General features: G+C 37.4%; 1 protein-coding gene across 1 annotated transcript; it reads left to right on the top strand.

The window, feature by feature from the left end:
• Positions 1 to 15,906: 15,906 nt before the first annotated feature.
• Positions 15,907 to 17,463, top strand: LOC134217301 (serine protease snake-like). The gene is made up of 4 exons (XM_062696056.1): positions 15,907 to 16,135; positions 16,201 to 16,221; positions 16,292 to 16,813; positions 17,056 to 17,463. Exons 1-4 carry the CDS (start codon positions 16,084 to 16,086, stop codon positions 17,382 to 17,384), a joined length of 924 nt encoding a protein of 307 aa, XP_062552040.1. The 5' UTR covers positions 15,907 to 16,083; the 3' UTR covers positions 17,385 to 17,463.
• Positions 17,464 to 17,876: the final 413 nt, after the last annotated feature.

Here is a 17,876-nt window from a genome sequence, read left to right as displayed (position 1 = left end):
ATACATAATTAAGTATCCCACTAAATAAAAAATAAATCTAAGCATTTTTTTTCAAATTTTGACTAAGTAAGCTTCAGCATAATTACATAATTCTTAGGTGAACTAAGGTTTTAAACGAAATTTGAATCCGAATATGAAAAATCCCACAATTTCTTTAATTTTTGATACTTACTGATATAAAATTGATCAAATTCGGGAGCACACGCTCCACGATGAGTTCCTTTGAAAGCGGCACAAATGCTGTCGTATTGCTTTATCACCAATGGTTTATGCGGCGAGAATGTGACGATTTATCATAGATTGATTTTATCATAGAAAAAGTGGAATCAGAATTGCGTACATAATGTAAAACCAATTCAATAAAAATTCCGCGGAAAAAAAATCAAAATTTCGTTTCGTTTCGAAAAATTTCGAATTAAATGAATCTTGATTTCGTATCGTTCCGAAGTCCCGAAAGAAATCTATATTTCGTTTCGTTTCGATCCGAATTAACATAGACATTTAAAATTTCGTTTCGTTTCGTTTCGTAAGGAAAAAGTGTGTTATCGCATACCCTTAGTGGCTGAATGGCAAAGAGATCGGCAAATCGAAAACGGAATGGGAAAAGATATTTTGGCGTTGGGCTTTAAGGCGGGAATGGGCTCGTCGTTGAAGAGTAGAAGGATAGTAGAGTTTTGATAGGCAAACTGGTAACAACGGTGAATAAACGCGAGAGAAGCCAAGTAACCATAGTGTACAACGTTATGCGAATTCTAAGACCAAGACGTTCGAGAGCCTGAAGCTTTCCGTTTCAACCAAGACCGTTTATCTATTTTTTCAGACCCGGACTCTACGTTCCGAGTCCTTCGGCCTTAGCTAGAGCCGAAAGAATGGGACACCGATTTTGTCCCGACGTGCTGCGAGAACCCGCCCAACACTTGTAGAAGCCGTAGCAATCTGGGTCGGTTAGAAGCCTAGTAGAAGCGACTACCGGAGAATTACCGTTGCCGTCATCCGACATTCGCCGCCACCGTTCTCTGTCTAAACACCATCTTTCAAGCCGACTACACGACAGCTTATGGGAAGAATTAATGAATTAATCAATAAAACATCTTGTCGCAAGTTTTTAAGAAACACGGTTCCCATGATGGATTTATTTTTTTCCTCGGGGAAATATTCTCTGGTCTATTAGGTGAAATTATACACGGGAACGGGTTCTTGAACTGGAACTAACTTCCTAATATTTAGATAAAATAATTCATAAACATAATAATTGTTCAACAAGGTGGATAACTATTTTGCTTTATCTAAGAAAATCATCTAAACATCCATACCCATACAATTTCAATCATTGCTGATAATATTTTTAGAGCATGTAATCAGCTGTTTCAGATGTTCCTCGAATCAGACCGCATCGTGCTTTCGTGCTGTGCGGTAGGAAGTTTTTAATACTACCCGAAGCTATTTTAATTTCAACGGTGCTTCTTAGCGCTATTTGTACCCACTGATCCCGTTACGATCTTTGCAAGGACCCGTGCCTTCGTTTTACGTTGGACCCGTTTGCGGAAGTAAAATTCCGACAAGCGGTGGTAATCCTGCAGGGACACCGTTCTGGGAAAAAACCTCTTAGAAGGTCACGTCTCCACGCTCAGCAATGAGCATTAATAAAAATAAGAGGAAGGGGGAGTCTCTGAATTCTCCACTTCCTTCAAAGAAACAAGGTTTCAAGACCGTCCTGCCAAAGCGCGGAAAAAATAGAAGGAAGCTGGAGAATTCAGATATTCCTTCTAACTCTAATATCGGAAATAATTCTTCTCCAATCGAACTGAGCAATCAGTTCGATTTGATTAATGATGAAATTGAGCAAATCGAATATACCTCTAGCCCAGGTGATTCGATTCATGCGAAAAAGCAAAGGATTCCGCCAATTGTGGTATCTGTTGCCGAGTTTTCTGGCTTCCGGAATGAGATTTTGAGTAACCTTCAGGGGATCAAGGTTTCATTTCAGATTGCTAGGAAGGGTGACTGCCGCGTTTTGCCGGGATCCTTTGACGATCGCAAACGTCTTCTTCACTATTTAACTGAGAAGCGCCATAAATTCTTCACATACGACGACAAAACTGAGCGATTGTTCAAAGTCGTCTTGAAGGTCTCCCCAGTGATGACAAATCACTGGATGAGATTAAAATTGAAATTTCTCAATTACTTGGATTTTCACCAGTCCAAGTAATTAAGATGAAAAAGAAATCCCACTCTGGTACTTCCCAGAGGGGCATTTCTCAAGAATTTTATTTAGCTCATTTTAACAAAAGTGAACTAAATAATATGAAAAGTTTGGAAAAGGCCTGTATTATGTCCCATGTCCGTGTTACATGGGAACATTTCCGCAGGCCTGGGGGAAATTTCCAAAACCTTACCCAGTGCCGTAAGTGCCAAAAGTGGGGTCATGGAACCAAACATTGCCACATGGATGCTAAATGCATGATTTGTGGTGGAACCTCTCACGCCAAGGACGCATGTCCTGTGAGAGAAGATTCCAATAAATTTAAATGTGCAAATTGTGGGGGCAATCATAAATCCAATTTCTGGGAATGCCCTTCACGCAAAAAAGTTTTGAATTCCCGTGCAAAATTGATGACGGAAATTCCAATCGGATCCCAGATTCGACGGGTAGAAATTTTTCAAACGCTCAAATTTCGAAACCAGTTACCGGTCGAGCAATTCATACCCACCACAATTCACAAACAAATTTTGCCGCTCGTCAACGGGTAGCAAGCACTTCAGTAAATTCCAATTTTTCCAATGTACCTACGTATGCAAACATCGCTGCTGGTAGACCAAATTTCTCTTCTCAAAATGAGATTTATACCCATGTCCCAACGGAAAATAACGGTCATGTTGCCGATTCAGGTAGCATGACTGCTTCCGATTTTGATTTTTTAACTGAACAATTGCATCACATGATTGATGCAATGTTCAAAGCAAATACCATACCAGAAGCTGTTCAGGTTGGTATAAAGTACACAAAAAAAATTGTTATCGGACTCCGTTTCAATGGATCCAAATAATTGTGTGAAAGTTCTAAATTGGAATGCCCGCTCTTTAAAGGGTAAGGAAGATGAATTATTCAACTTTCTATAAGTTCATAATGTGCATAATGCCATTATAACTGAAACCTATTTAAAACCAGGACTCTCCATTAAACGAGATCCAAATTATTTTATCTACAGAAATGATCGTCTTGACAGCGCCTGTGGTGGGGTCGCCATTGTCATTAATAGTCGTATCAAACATAAATTATTTTCTTCGTTCGAAACCAAAGTTTTTGAAACCTTGGGAGTTTCGGTTGAAACAAATTTTGGACAATTTTCCTTCATTGCAGCCTACTTGCCTTTTCAATGCAATGGGCAGCAAAAGAATTTGTTGAAAGCTGATCTTCAAATTCTGACTCGCAACAAATCAAAATTCTTCGTAATTGGTGAATTCAATGCCAAACACCGTTCATGGAATAATGCTCAAAGCAATTCCAATGGTAAAATTTTATTTGAAGACTGTTCTGCGGGATATTATACTATTCAATATCCCAATGGACCAACTTGTTTTTCTTCAAGTCGAAATGCTTCTACAATTGATTTAGTTTTAACGGATTCAAGTCAGCTGTGTGGCCAATTGGTAACTCATGCTGACTTTGACTCTGATCACCTTCCTGTGACGTTTGAAATCTCACAAGAAGCCATTTATAATCCAATCAGCTCTACTTTTAATTATCATAGAGCTAATTGGGATTTATATAAAACGTATATCGATAGGAATTTTGATGTTGATATTCCTCTCGATACCAAAAGTGATATTGATAATGCTCTCGTATCTTTGACAAATTTAATTGTCGAAGCCAAAGGCATTACAATTCGAAATGTGAAGTTAAATTCAACTCCATTATTATTGACGACGATCTTCAGCTACTGATCCGTCTTAAAAAGTGTGAGGTGAAGGCAATACCAAAGAACTCGCGATACCGCCATGAAAGGTTGTTTGGCGAAATTTGCAAAATGAAATTAAAAACGTTTCGTTATTCTGAGATATACCAACTTTGGGAATAATGTCTCAAAGTTGGGTCCCAGTTCGAAACCCTTTGAAATTAACGAAAATTCTTAAAACCTCAAAAGCCAATTCAGCGCTTAAAGAGGGAAATAAAATTTTATTAACAAATGGCGAAAAGGCTCAAAAACTTGCTCAGCAGTTCGAGAGTGCCCATAATTTTAGTCTAGGTCTTACTAGTCCAATTGAGGATCAGGTTACACGAAGCTTCGAAGACATTCTCAACCAAGATTATGTTTTTGACCCTTCGTTGGGAAGATTACTAGAAAATTTAAAAATATGAAAGCCCCGGGTGATGATGGTATTTTCTACATACTTATCAAAAAACTTCCTGAGAGCTCTTTATCCTTTTTGGTTAATTTATTTAACAAATGTTTTCAATTGGCATACTTCCCAGATAAATGGAAAAACGCCAAAGTTGTTCCAATTTTGAAGCCGGACAAAAAATCCAGCTGAGGCTTCTAGTTATCGCCCAATCAGTTTGCTTTCTTCAATAAGCAAACTGTTTGAAAAGATTATTTTAAATAGAATGATGGTTCATATTAATGACAATTCTATTTTTGCTGATGAGCAATTTGGTTTTCGCCATGGGCATTCAACCACTCATCAGTTATTAAGAGTTACGAACTTAATTCGGCTCAACAAATCTGAAGGATATTCGACTGGAGTTGCTCTTCTTGATATAGAGAAAGAATTTGACAGTGTTTGGCATGAAGGTTTGATTGTAAAATTGATGAATTTTAATTTTCCTCTGTACATTATTAAACTGATCCAAAATTATTTATCAGATCGCTCACTGCAGGTAAACTATCAGAATTCTAAATCTGATAGATTACCTGTAAGGGCCAATGTCCCCAAGGCAGCATACTGGGGCCCATTTTGTATAACATTTTTACTTCTGACTTATCTGATTTACCACCAGGGTGTCAAAAATCTTTGTTCGCAGATGACACAGGTCTCTCAGCCAAAGGGCGAAGCCTTCGTGTCATTTGTAGTAGATTGCAAAAAAGTTTGGATATTTTCTCCACTTACTTGCAAAAATGGAAAATTTCCCCAAATGCTTCCAAAACTCAGCTTATAATTTTCTCACATAAGCCGAGAGCTTCTTATTTGAAACCTTCTAGCAGACATATTGTCACTATGAACTGGGTTCCAATTAATTGGTCTAGCGAAGCTAAATATTTAGGACTTCTGCTAGATCAAAAATTAACTTTTAAAAATCACATTGGAGGCCTTCAAGCCAAATGTAACAAATATATTAAGTGTCTATATCCACTTATAAACAGAAAATCAAAACTTTGTCTTAAGAACAAACTTTTGATTTACAAACAAATTTTTAGACCTGCCATGTTGTATGCTGTGCCAATATGGACTAGTTGCTGCAATACCAGAAAGAAGGCACTTCAGAGGATTCAAAATAAAATTTTGAAAATGATTCTGAAGTTGCCTCCGTGGTATAGTACCAATGAACTTCATAGAATTTCTAATATTGAGACATTGCATCAAATGTCTAACAAAATAATTTCCAATTTTAGACAAAAATCGTTGCAATCTTCTATTGCAACGATTAGCTCCTTGTACCCTTAGTATGAATTAGGTTAGGTTTAGTTTAAGTTGAAAACATTGTAATTCCTACATGGTTCAATTCAACCAGAGGAAAAATCCTAACTGCCAGAGGCAATTGAAATGTATTAATAATAACTAAAAATATAACATAGCAAATAAGGATGATAGTGTTAAGAAAACACGGAACACCTAGTCTAAGAGAAGAATGCATGTATTAGATAATTAGCAAATAAAATTAGTAAAAAAAAAAAAAAGATGTTTCTCGAATTGTGTGCTACGTGAGACTGTCAAATATTCATGACACCCTGCTTTTTTAAAGTTCTGCAACTAAATTCGTTATAAGCACACGATGATGTTTAAATCAGATGTAAAATTATTACGTAGCATATGAAGGACCCCACGCATGTGCCTTGATCAAAACATATTAAAATTTTAACTAAAATCTTACAGAAAATCAAACGAAAGAAAAAAAAATGTTGTACGTACTATCGAGGTAAAATGTACGTACAATCGAGGGTACGTACTATCGAGGTATGCCTGTATATTAATGCCGATATTAATATCTAGTATAAAGTTAATTGCCTATATTATGGATGGAAATCCGTTATAATTTTGTTATGCATTATTGATCAGGATCATACCCTACCGTTGTATTTGCTAAAATCTCATTATTTTTTTATTCTATTAGATTAGATTTTTATTATATTTTGATTGGATTTGGGATAGATTTAGATTGTATTTGTCAAAATTTTGGAAAGCAAAAGAAAGCCATCGAAAAATGTATTGTTATCTAATGATCCATTCAATATCCATTTGTGGGAGAAAAGTATGAATCAAAATTTGTCTTTCGCGACCTTGGATCTGCCCACGAGCTCCCGGGGGGGGGGGGTCGCTACCCACAGTTTGGGAAACCATGGTGTAATGCATGATCCACCGCAGCATTAGCGTACCATCAACCTTCGAATATTGTGTTGGCTTCATTTTTAACCATAATAACGCGGAGAGCTTCCAATTTCATATTCGAGGCGAACTTTGGGGCATATTCGCTTCCACCAACGGAGGAAAGCACATGGAACAATTTTCCGGCGGAAGACCGATGAACGACGGGACGGGTTGTCCAAAGGGAAAACAAGGCTCGACCGTGCATTTTCAATGGATGAATGGCGCTGATGCCTCGACAAGCCAGTGTTAATTTATGCGTGACAACGTTCCCAAAAAGCCTTCGACGTGGTGTCATGCATCAGTTTTGGTTAGCACTGCGAAAAATGAGTGATTCCGCCACTATACTACTACTGAATGCAAATTTATGCGAAGATAATATTCGGCGAATGTTGTGCGTGGACACGATAAACTGCAGTGGGGTAGGGGGGCATAAACAATTGGTAACATTTTTCAAGTACTCGCGTGATACATGCGGCCTATCTCATGCAATTAGAAAAATCTAAAAAAAAAACAATCACAGTTATGAGGTTACCAATGCTCAGATTAGCATATTACGAGTACAATTGTAATTTGTTCCCAAAATCCAGAAAAGGGAATCAAATAAGTTTTCTTTGCATTCAATTAAAGATAGGAAGTTGCATGCATCTTATGGATCGTTATATTAAATGTAACATGTTCAGAAGTCCCTGATATATGCGTTAATTAAAGTGTGAAGTCATTATTTCCACTGTAATGAGAGTGCACAAAATGGTCAAGAAAATTTCTCAGCAAGAAGGTGATACCACTTGCTGAAATCTTCCAAGAAGTTTTAACTTTTCATCAGATTTTCAAAAAGAGTAACAATTTCCCAACTATGTTCCGTTTAATGAAAGCAGAACCTTCGCTAATTCTCCTCCATCAGGAAACTTGAGCTCGTTCAGTTAAGCTGTCGCCACTCATCACCACTTGTGCACACACACCCGACGATTACGAGTACTGAGAAGTTTTTTTTTGCTGTTTCAAGTCTCCAACCGAACCAACCACTTCAAAGTTCCACTCCGTAATTATCCCCATCCGTCCTCACCCACAAGATGAAGTTCGACAAAAACTTTCTCCACCGTCCGCCACCAAGGCCCGGCAAATGATTCTCCAGTGGGTGTAGTCCACTGCTCGCTTGAAGCGGACCTGCATAAGAGCGGCATCTTTTCGACCAAGTTCAGTTAAGTTTGTAACAATCTAACAACTCTGTCCTGGTTCCATGGTTTTGCTTCTTAGCAGTAAGATCACATTATCCATTCAGCTGGTGTCAAAATGCGTAGAAAATTTCCGAGCAGAAGTAACATTGCTAGAGATTTCAGATTCATTTTAGTCTGTCAACTGTCAACGCCTTTTCAACGAAGGAAAATGGGCGTTTTTTTTCCTAAATATGTATTTACGAAAATGAAAATCCGTGCAATGTTGCGTGAAATAAAAATCTGAGAAGAGTTATCAAATTTTCACTTTGCTAGACTTTCTATTTATCGCGTATGAAGAACTGGGCCCCCTCATGAACGTCACATCAAAAAACAGAACAAACCACATATACTGTTTCAAAACATTTTCTATACAGCGTACGCGCATTTAAAAAATCATTTTCTAAAGTACATAATACCTTAGAGTTGCTGTACCCTTGATTTATTCGACGTCTAATTTTTGTCGAATACAAAAAAGTACACCCAATCAATAAATCAAAATTGAGTTAGAAGACTTCACTATTCCTTTTGATGAATTGAATAAATAAGTTAAAATTCGACAGAATAAATTAAATTCAATTCAATGGTATTTTTAACGATTCTCATGCGTCGTTTTTATGAGCATTCATAGCAGTGGCACAATGCAATAATCTTCGGGAAAAAGAAACCTGTTGTGATCAATTTCCAGAAATGAAATATCACCATTCTGCGATTCATTCACTCACGGGACGTCGTGATGGAACATCATTGGGTCGAACTTTCTCCATACACGGGCAATGATGTCAGAGACATATTGGTCATGGTGGCCAATATCGATTCGTTTTCAGATAGCACCGGTTGATTGGAAAAGAACACTTGGCTTATTTGATTAGTTTTTTGATTTAGACACCTGTTTATTTGTGTTTTTTCAACTATTCAATAGTTTGACTTTTCATTCACCTGACCTTTATTTGTAAAACAGACTCATTAGGTAAAACATATTCGAATTCCTAGTTCCAAACCTATTGGACTATTTTTTTGTTAAATATCTTGGCTGTGCATATGCACAGCATATGTTTCGAAATGGACAAATTGATATGAAATTTGCGAAAAAGAATCCACGTGTCTTGGAGGGACTCGAACCCTCAACCTCCTACTCTCTAGATAGGCGTGATAACCCCTACACAACAAGACCACTTAAAGGTCACGTTTGCGGAAAAGCCATCAGAATCCGAGTACCAACCTCCACCGCGGTTAGCTCTCTTTTTGCAAATTGAATATCTTTCGGATGGCTTTTGCCCAATCTCCACATTTGCTTTACTGTTGTATATCCACAGCCAAGCGAGTGCACATTGTTTATTAAACGAGCCAAGACACGTGGATTCTTTTTCGCAAATTTCATATCAATTTGTCCATTTCGAAACATATGCTGTGCATATGCACAGCCAAGATATTTAACAAAAAAATGGTTTTCGTACGGCCGAGTTGCCGAATAATATGCAATTAATTCTATTGGACTAGTTGATTTTTTCAATCCTTTGAGCAGTGCTGACGTAATGCAACGTAATGCAGTTCATGCTTGCCTATGATTTTTGTCCGCGTATGCAGTTTCTCAGATTCCATTCAAACTTTCCATTCGTGAAATTATTTAAAGTAATTTATTTGATTATTCAATTCATACTTTCTGGTTGATTTTGGAGTTTGCAGTCTCTAATATCTAATCTGCCCATGATCGCATGTTTGAAACATTTGCATTTTGGTTGATTTTGTAAATCGTTTGTTAATCCTCCCCACAAATTCAATCATATCTAGCTTACCACAGATAAGCAAGATAGTAAAGCCTATTTTACTGTTGTGGGATTAGATGCAGTAAATTGAGCTTTATAAATAATTCACAGGCTTTTAACAAAATGTACAAAAATAGTAGAAGCATAAACAATAGAACGCTAGTGGCACTGTAGTCAATTAAATTATTTTGCCAATTTATGCTTCAACAAGTTTCAATTGGCCATAATTTATGCATCACGTTGCAGTGCATGTTTGGTTACATCACCAACATCGGTTTAACACTTGTAGTACCGGTACTTTGGCTGCCAGGTCGAAGTAACCTGGATGTTAGTCACGCGAACAGCAACGACATTAGCAATCTTATTCGTATATTTTTCAATCAACTATCAAAAATGCGAGTGTTACAAATATGCACTCATGGGCAGTAATATATTCAGTAAATTTCCATAAATGGACCCGATTTTTTTAAATTTTCGTATTTCAACTGTTAATTACTCAACTCACACAATATTTCATTAAAGTGAAACTGGACATAATCCAAATAAATTTTTCCTCGCATTTGCAGAGGCACTAATCTCTACAAAGAAGCAACGAATAACTGCCATCTTTTTATTTTGGCTTTGTTGCGTCGCAGCAAGCATAGAATGAAAAGATGACAGCGACTCGTTGCTTCAAAAGTGCTAGTGGTGCCATTGAAAACGCGAGGTGAAAAATATTGGATTTCGAAAAGTTCGTCCTTGAGGAAAGCTTCTATCTTGTGAGGCCAAATCCAAATTTTATAAAATACATGAAGTAGATGCCGCCGAGAGAGTTATAAAACCAAAATTGTCACTTGGGAACTTATTCATTATTATTTTCAACTCTGACATTAGTGAGTGTATGGCCAATCAATATGATAAAACTTAGGTATGATGAAATTCGAGAAAAAAATGAACTCTAGTCGGTTCATGGGAAACGGAAATCTAAATCTGCAAAGTTTATCATTTTGTATGAGAAACGGCTTCTGGGCACTTTATTATGCCCTATTTTTATCTCAGCGTAATGGGTAATTCATTCATTTGAAAAGTTGCATTTGATCTAACGCATCAAATACTTCCAAATTTGTCCTGTATTTGAGTGGATCTTCTACTATAAAGATTAAAAAATGGGCAAGTTAAATGCCGTTTGGCCGAACCGGTCGAATAGTTGAAATAATTCTCAATTGCGAATTGAGAAAGGTGAGAAATGAGAAGTGAGTGGTGTGAATAGTGGAATGTGAAGCAAAAATTGAGAAATGAGATGGAAAATAATACGCGTGAAGCGAATAAAAAAGTGAGCAGTGAAGAATGAGATGTGAGAACTGATAAGTGTGAAGAGAGAAATGAGAAGTAAGTAGTGAGAAGTGCAAAGTGAAAAGTGAATAGTGATCAGCGGAAAGTGATTATTCAGTTGAGAAAGTAAGCAGTGAGTAGTAATAAGTGAAAAGTGAGAAGTGAGAAACAAAAAGTGAAAAGTGCTAAGTGAGAAGCGACATGTGAGAATTGATAAATGAGAAGTGAATGTGATAAATTAAAAGTGAGGTGTCAACTGTTAGACGTAAAATGTTCTTTTCTTTCTTCCATCTTATTTTTTCCGTCCTTGTTCTTTTTTCTTTCTTCTTTTCTATTCCATGATTTTCCTTCTTCCATGATCCGATTAGGAAGGGAGGATGCTTCTCCTGCTTCCTTCGTCCCTATTCCACCTTTTTTTTCTCCTTCGTCTGTACTCCTCCTTACTTCCTCCTTCCTTCTTCTTTTTCCCGTCCACCTTCTTCCTTTTTGTTTCTACTCACTTCACAATTATCATCTCTCACCTCTCGCTACTGTTTTTCCCTTCACTCATTTCTCACTTTACATACTCGATAAGGATACAAATTTATACGATTCTGCTAAACGGCATTCGGCCAAATGGCGTTTGGCCAAATGACCCTTCCGGCCAAACGGAAGTCAGGTTCAGTGGCAGTAAAGTTTGGCGATTCATACAAAATTTTCTGACGCTCTGTACAAAAAGTGTTACAATGTTAGTGAGGGAGTGTTGAAAATGACCAATCGTATATATTTATTGGGGTGGGCTGACCAAGTACAGAACAACTTGGCGAGCGTGGGCGCAATCAACGATAGAGAGATGTTCCTTCGACCCGTGTATTGTGGCATTCAATCGTTGATTCAGTGTTATCTGTTCAGATGTAAGCTAAATAAAAGGTGAATAATATCTGATCTTTTCTCATAGCTACACGTTAGAGCTGACTCACATTTGCTGTCGTTCACTGCTTTTATAGAGCCTCTCAACATTCATAAAGGTAGAGTACTAATTTACACAGGGATTGAATTTGAATGACCTTTCATTTTTGAACACTTTTTTAATAGTACACTATTCAAAATTATCAATATGAGTTACACAACTCTTACTATTCCAGGATTTTATTTGAACAATTAATTAATTGAATAATAATATAATTTATTTATTTCATTGTATTGTATTTGTAAAGCACAAAGCAAAAACAAAATTTCAATTGCCTACAAACAACGCAACTAATTAACTAATTCCTGAAGGTTCATCGAGGAAAGAAAGAAAAAAAAATTAACCCATATCATATTGAATGTACAACATTTTCGTAGTTTCACCAACACGTCCGTAAGGCAATTATATTATGGGCTGGGATTAGTGAATAAGATTCAGAAGAAAATCAAAACAACAACTACTGCCATTAGTCGATTAAATCCAATCAATCAGCTCGCCTGCATTATTTGAATAACAAAAAAAGATTACTTTTCATTCAGTTGTCCACTATAACTGCGACGCTGGCCGATAAATGCGAACAGCGCTGAATAATTCCCCGAAGTGGATGGCAAGCAAGTCTAATCCCTGGTGTCAATGTTGCCTTTGGAAAAGTTGTTTTTTTTTCAATTTCATTTGCATCGATTTGTGCTTTCTCGTGATTATGTTGCTCGTTGTCCGTTTGGTAAGTTGTAACACTATGGAATCAAACAAGGACTTTAAAATCACATCACAGTTTACCGGAAATCTAATGGCACAGAGAGAATACTTGGAGTAATGAAAAAGACGTTAAAAATCTGTACCTACTGATGAAAGTAGGGATCAATAACAAGAAACAAGAAACAAGAAACAAGAAACAAGAAACAAGAAACAAGAAACAAGAAACAAGAAACAAGAAACAAGAAACAAGAAACAAGAAACAAGAAACAAGAAACAAGAAACAAGAAACAAGAAACAAGAAACAAGAAACAAGAAACAAGAAACAAGAAACAAGAAACAAGAAACAAGAAACAAGAAACAAGAAACAAGAAACAAGAAACAAGAAACAAGAAACAAGAAACAAGAAACAAGAAACAAGAAACAAGAAACAAGAAACAAGAAACAAGAAACAAGAAACAAGAAACAAGAAACAAGAAACAAGAAACAAGAAACAAGAAACAAGAAACAAGAAACAAGAAACAAGAAACAAGCAAGAAACAAGAAACAAGAAACAAGAAACAAGAAACAAGAAACAAGAAACAAGAAACAAGAAACAAGAAACAAGAAACAAGAAACAAGAAACAAGAAACAAGAAACAAGAAACAAGAAACAAGAAACAAGAAACAAGAAACAAGAAACAAGAAACAAGAAACAAGAAACAAGAAACAAGAAACAAGAAACAAGAAACAAGAAACAAGAAACAAGAAACAAGAAACAAGAAACAAGAAACAAGAAACAAGAAACAAGAAACAAGAAACAAGAAACAAGAAACAAGAAACAAGAAACAAGAAACAAGAAACAAGAAACAAGAAACAAGAAACAAGAAACAAGAAACAAGAAACAAGAAACAAGAAACAAGAAACAAGAAACAAGAAACAAGAAACAGGAAACAAGAAACAAGAAACAAGAAACAAGAAACAAGAAACAAGAAACAAGAAACAAGAAACAAGAAACAGGAAACAAGAAACAAGAAACAAGAAACAAGAAACAAGAAACAAGAAACAAGAAACAAGAAACAAGAAACAAGAAACAAGAAACAAGAAACAAGAACAAGAAACAAGAAACAAGAAACAAGAAACAAGAAACAAGAAACAAGAAACAAGAAACAAGAAACAAGAAACAAGAAACAAGAAACAAGAAACAAGAAACAAGAAACAAGAAACAAGAAACAAGAAACCAGAAATGCCATGACACGCTGCCAGGCAATACTGAATACTCATCCTACTCGGTTGACATTGTAAAAAAACAAAAGTGTAATGGCAAAAACAATAATATGTTGGCTTTTAAAAATAGATTGCAAGAGTTCGTGATGCTGCGAATTTGGTTTCATCAGTACCCGCTGAGCTGCGGAGGACGACGGAGGTCCTTCGTAGCTTAGTGGGCAAGGACATGTCCAGCGCAGCGTACCGTGGGATCAAACCCCAAGTGGTTGCCCTTCAATTACATTGTTCAAACTTAATCTCCCACATGTTGTGCAATTGCACAAATCGAGTTTCAGACATAAGTAAATAAGAAACAAGACAGAAGAAACAAGGAACATTTTGAATAAAAAGGTTTTCGATTTTTTTTCCGAAGGGGGCTTTGGAAAAGCAATGATTTTTCAATAGTTGCAATGTCCGATCAGGCCAATTTCTAATAGCCGACAATGGGACCGAATTCCCCTTCGAATAAAACGTTTTAGGAGTGAATCGAACAATGCCAAGCTCCAAAAAATATGTCTGAAAAATGTGTTCTCATTTACCAAAAAAAACAGATTAATCGACCTAGCGGTGATGTTGTCTTTCTCGTTTTTGACGTAAACTACGTCTAAGGGGAAGACTCTGATACAGGGTGTCAAATGAGAATTTCAAAACTGGAGACCGTCACGAAATCATGTAAGATTTGTAACATTAATAGGTCCTTTATCTTTCAATGGATTTGTGGGAGATGCTGCTAAAGCTGGAAAGTATTGTCGTGGGATGGTTCCTTCTCTTCTATATAGAGCGGAATAGTTGGTTCAGTGTACTATATTTGGTTTTACGTAGTTTACGTCGAGCGGTCGTGTCTTGTATACAACCCCAAATTTTTTTTTCAAGTGAGTAGTTTATACGCACTTTTGGTATAAAAAAAGTATTTTGGCCATAACTCCGAATCCTATAGTCCCATTCCGCTCAACGAAACAATGGGCAGGATTTCGCGTCGAATGCAACTTGTTGCGAGCAAATCGGTTAATGATAAGTGCCTGAAAAATTGGTGAGATGATTTTGTGCACACACATACACACAGACATCACCTCAATTCGTCGAGCTAAGTCGATCGGTATATAACACTATGGGTCTCCGGGACTCCTATGAAAAGTTCGTTTTTGGAGCGAACATATAGCCTTTACGTATACTTTGTATACGAGAAAGGCAAAAAGAATTTCTGTCTGTCTGACCCTTAGAGACTCGGAAACTACTGAACCGATCTAAGGTTCTTAAGATGGTTTGAGATCCCTCCTCCTTTGGAAAGGGGGGCTCCCATACAAATGAAACAGACAGTTATGCATAACTCGAGAACTAATCAGAGGATAAATCAATTTTAGGCGTACACTAATAAAAAACTGGTTCGCACTAACCATGCCAACTATCCCAGCTTTTCCATAGATATTGTGCTTTCTTGATGATTGTCGCTTTTGTGGCAAAAAGATCGCTCTTTGGGAGAGTCTTAGCACATAACCGCAAGAAAGCAACGTTATTTGCTGTGTTGTCTTTTGAGTACACTAGGTGTACTGAAAGGCTGTATGTTCGCTCCAAAAACAAACTTTAGAACGCCCGATGACTCATAGTGTTATATACCAATTGACTCTGCTTGACGAACTGGCGTAATGTCGTGCGTGTGTGTATGTGTCTGTGTACGTATGTGTGTGCGCAAAAAAGTTTAGCAAATCGCTTGACGGGGAATCCTGTCCCATTGCCCCCTAATGAAAATTGGGCGGTTCGGACTATGAGCTCAAAAGTGATGATCAACATACCATTAAATAATGCAAGAGAAAGGTACAATTACTGCTAGATGGATTAATCAGGGTTTTTTCCTGCGCGTAATAATCCTCGATCATGCCGGGGGAATTCCCCGTCGATACACGGACACTATGCCTGTGTAAATTATGTGACGCGGTAGTAGTAATTGTTGGGAGCCGGTAGAATAAAACTCACCAATTCACACTTTTTGAACATGATTGACTGTTTAACCGTGATTGATCGATACATATTGCAGTGAACCACAGTGATTCGAGATAAAAAAAAGTTGTACTGAGCAAAAAGTTTGAATGAGCTCGACGAGTTATTTTTATTTTCATTTTATTCATGTTTTTATAGACGTGAATTTTGGTTTAGTCTGTTTTTTACTAAATAGCTCGTTGAATTGCGTACTTGACCATCCTCCCATATGCTCTGCCTCTGCGTGGTACGGCAGATAGCACCGAGTCAAGAGGTCAAATCTGTTTATTGGAAGGCTTAGTCGCGTCCAGACAAATTTCCGATCGACAGTATTCCACAATCTACAATTGATGACAATGCGTGTTGGCTTGTGTTTCACATTCCTCGTGGCGCTGGTCCAAGGTAATGTTTACAAATTAAAACTTTTGAAATTGCACGCGTTCACTGTTCCTTCTGCATCATTTCAGGTCAACGAATAGCTGAGAGAAGTTAGTATTGGCCAAAAACGGCACTGTTTACTATACCATCTGATATAATTTTTTATGTCATCGCTTACAGAATGTGAAGAGTATCGCAATGCGACAATCAAGAGGACGCCAATAATTCCGCTAACAGTCAATCCTAGGCCAATAACGCTTACAAGCTACAATTGTTCCAAAACGGTTGATTTGATTGTAGGTGGTGAAGTGGCCAAGAAGAATGAGTTTCCCCATCAAGCATTGTTGGGTTGGAAGCAATCGGAAGATTCCTACGAGTATAAGTTTGACTGCGGTGGATCACTGATTAGCGAACGGTTTGTACTGACGGCAGCGCACTGCTCCAAACGGGGACAACCTGACATTGTTCGTCTTGGAGAGCATAACATTGACGACGACACGGATAATCAAGTCGATTTTGAAATAGAATCGATCGTGAAACACCCTGACTACAGATTTCGATCTGCTCATCACGATATTGCGCTCATCAAGTTGACAGAAAATGTTCGCTTTTCTAAGGTTATCAGGCCTGCCTGTCTGTGGACCGGGCACAACATCAATGTAACTTCTGTCATTGCGACGGGATTTGGAAGCATGGAAACATGTGCGTATTTATTGTATACATATTAAGAAAGTCTCATTTGGCATCATTTCCGGTAAATTAATCTTATGCTTCCACAAAATGAAGAAAAGGCTTCGGAGCAAACAAATATGTTTAAAAAAAATTAAACGCCTTTCTCAGACTCTAGAAGTAATATCAAATTATCTAAACAACGGAATCCATCTGAGATGTTGGTGACTAAACATACCTCTAAATTACAGTAAAACGTTTGCATTAAATTTCAGCTGGAAGCGGATCAAATTTGCTCCGTAAAGTGGTACTCGAGTTCATCGACAAACAAGTATGCGAAAGACAATTTGCAGGCATGAGGAATTTCGGAGGTAGTCTCATAGATCAGCAGCTCTGCATTGGAAGCAAAGTCGGAGGCAAAGATACATGCCAGGGAGATTCCGGTGGTCCGATTCAAGTGATTTTGGAACCAAAAGGATGTACATTTCACGTAATTGCTGTGACTTCCCTAGGGCCGAAGTCGTGTGGGGATTCCCCTGCTCTTTACACACGGGTCGCCGGATATATTGACTGGATCGAAAAAATTGTGTGGAAAAATGTTTGAGAATCGATCAACATTATCTTTGATATTAATTGAAATTAATAAACGTCGAGATAATCCTAGTCCAAATAGATTCATCTAACGAAGCAAATAATTATTACTGACAAGAGAAACTCAGCCACGGAAGTCGAAAAGTTTCGTTTGCATTTTCCTTTCAACGATTGCAGCCCACATCCATTGTAATGCAGTCGAAACGTTTCAAACTTCTTACAATTCCGTGAGCTCATATCCATACATACACGGCTCCGACATTCAATTTTCTTCCGAAGCGATTCCGGTACAGCCTCCTCGAAGCCATCGTTACGTCTGAAGGCAACATTAGTGGGAGTGGTGATGATAAAATTAACGTTAAATTATGAGAACGTTGCCGGAAAATGAGAAGTCTGCTTCGCTAAACCCGTACCCGTTTCATGGTGCCCCTTCTACGAACCTCCTTCCGTGCCTCAAGCAATGATACAGATGTGCGTATTGTGCACGCTATTAATGAAACGAAGA

This window comes from Armigeres subalbatus, chromosome 2 (assembly GCF_024139115.2).
Source record: "Armigeres subalbatus isolate Guangzhou_Male chromosome 2, GZ_Asu_2, whole genome shotgun sequence".
NCBI lineage: Eukaryota > Metazoa > Arthropoda > Insecta > Diptera > Culicidae > Armigeres > Armigeres subalbatus.
Note: the sequence above shows the minus strand (reverse complement) of the source record. Positions and strands in the feature narration are given on the sequence as shown.

Bases quoted from the DNA above. Each gene is read 5' to 3' on its own strand.
- LOC134217301 (XM_062696056.1), top strand. From the start codon at position 16,084: ATGACAATGCGTGTTGGCTTGTGTTTCACATTCCTCGTGGCGCTGGTC. The intron at 16,136-16,200 runs GTAATGTTTACA...GCATCATTTCAG, and splicing joins CCTCGTGGCGCTGGTCCAAG to GTCAACGAATAGCTGAGAGA. The intron at 16,222-16,291 runs GTTAGTATTGGC...CATCGCTTACAG, and splicing joins TCAACGAATAGCTGAGAGAA to AATGTGAAGAGTATCGCAAT.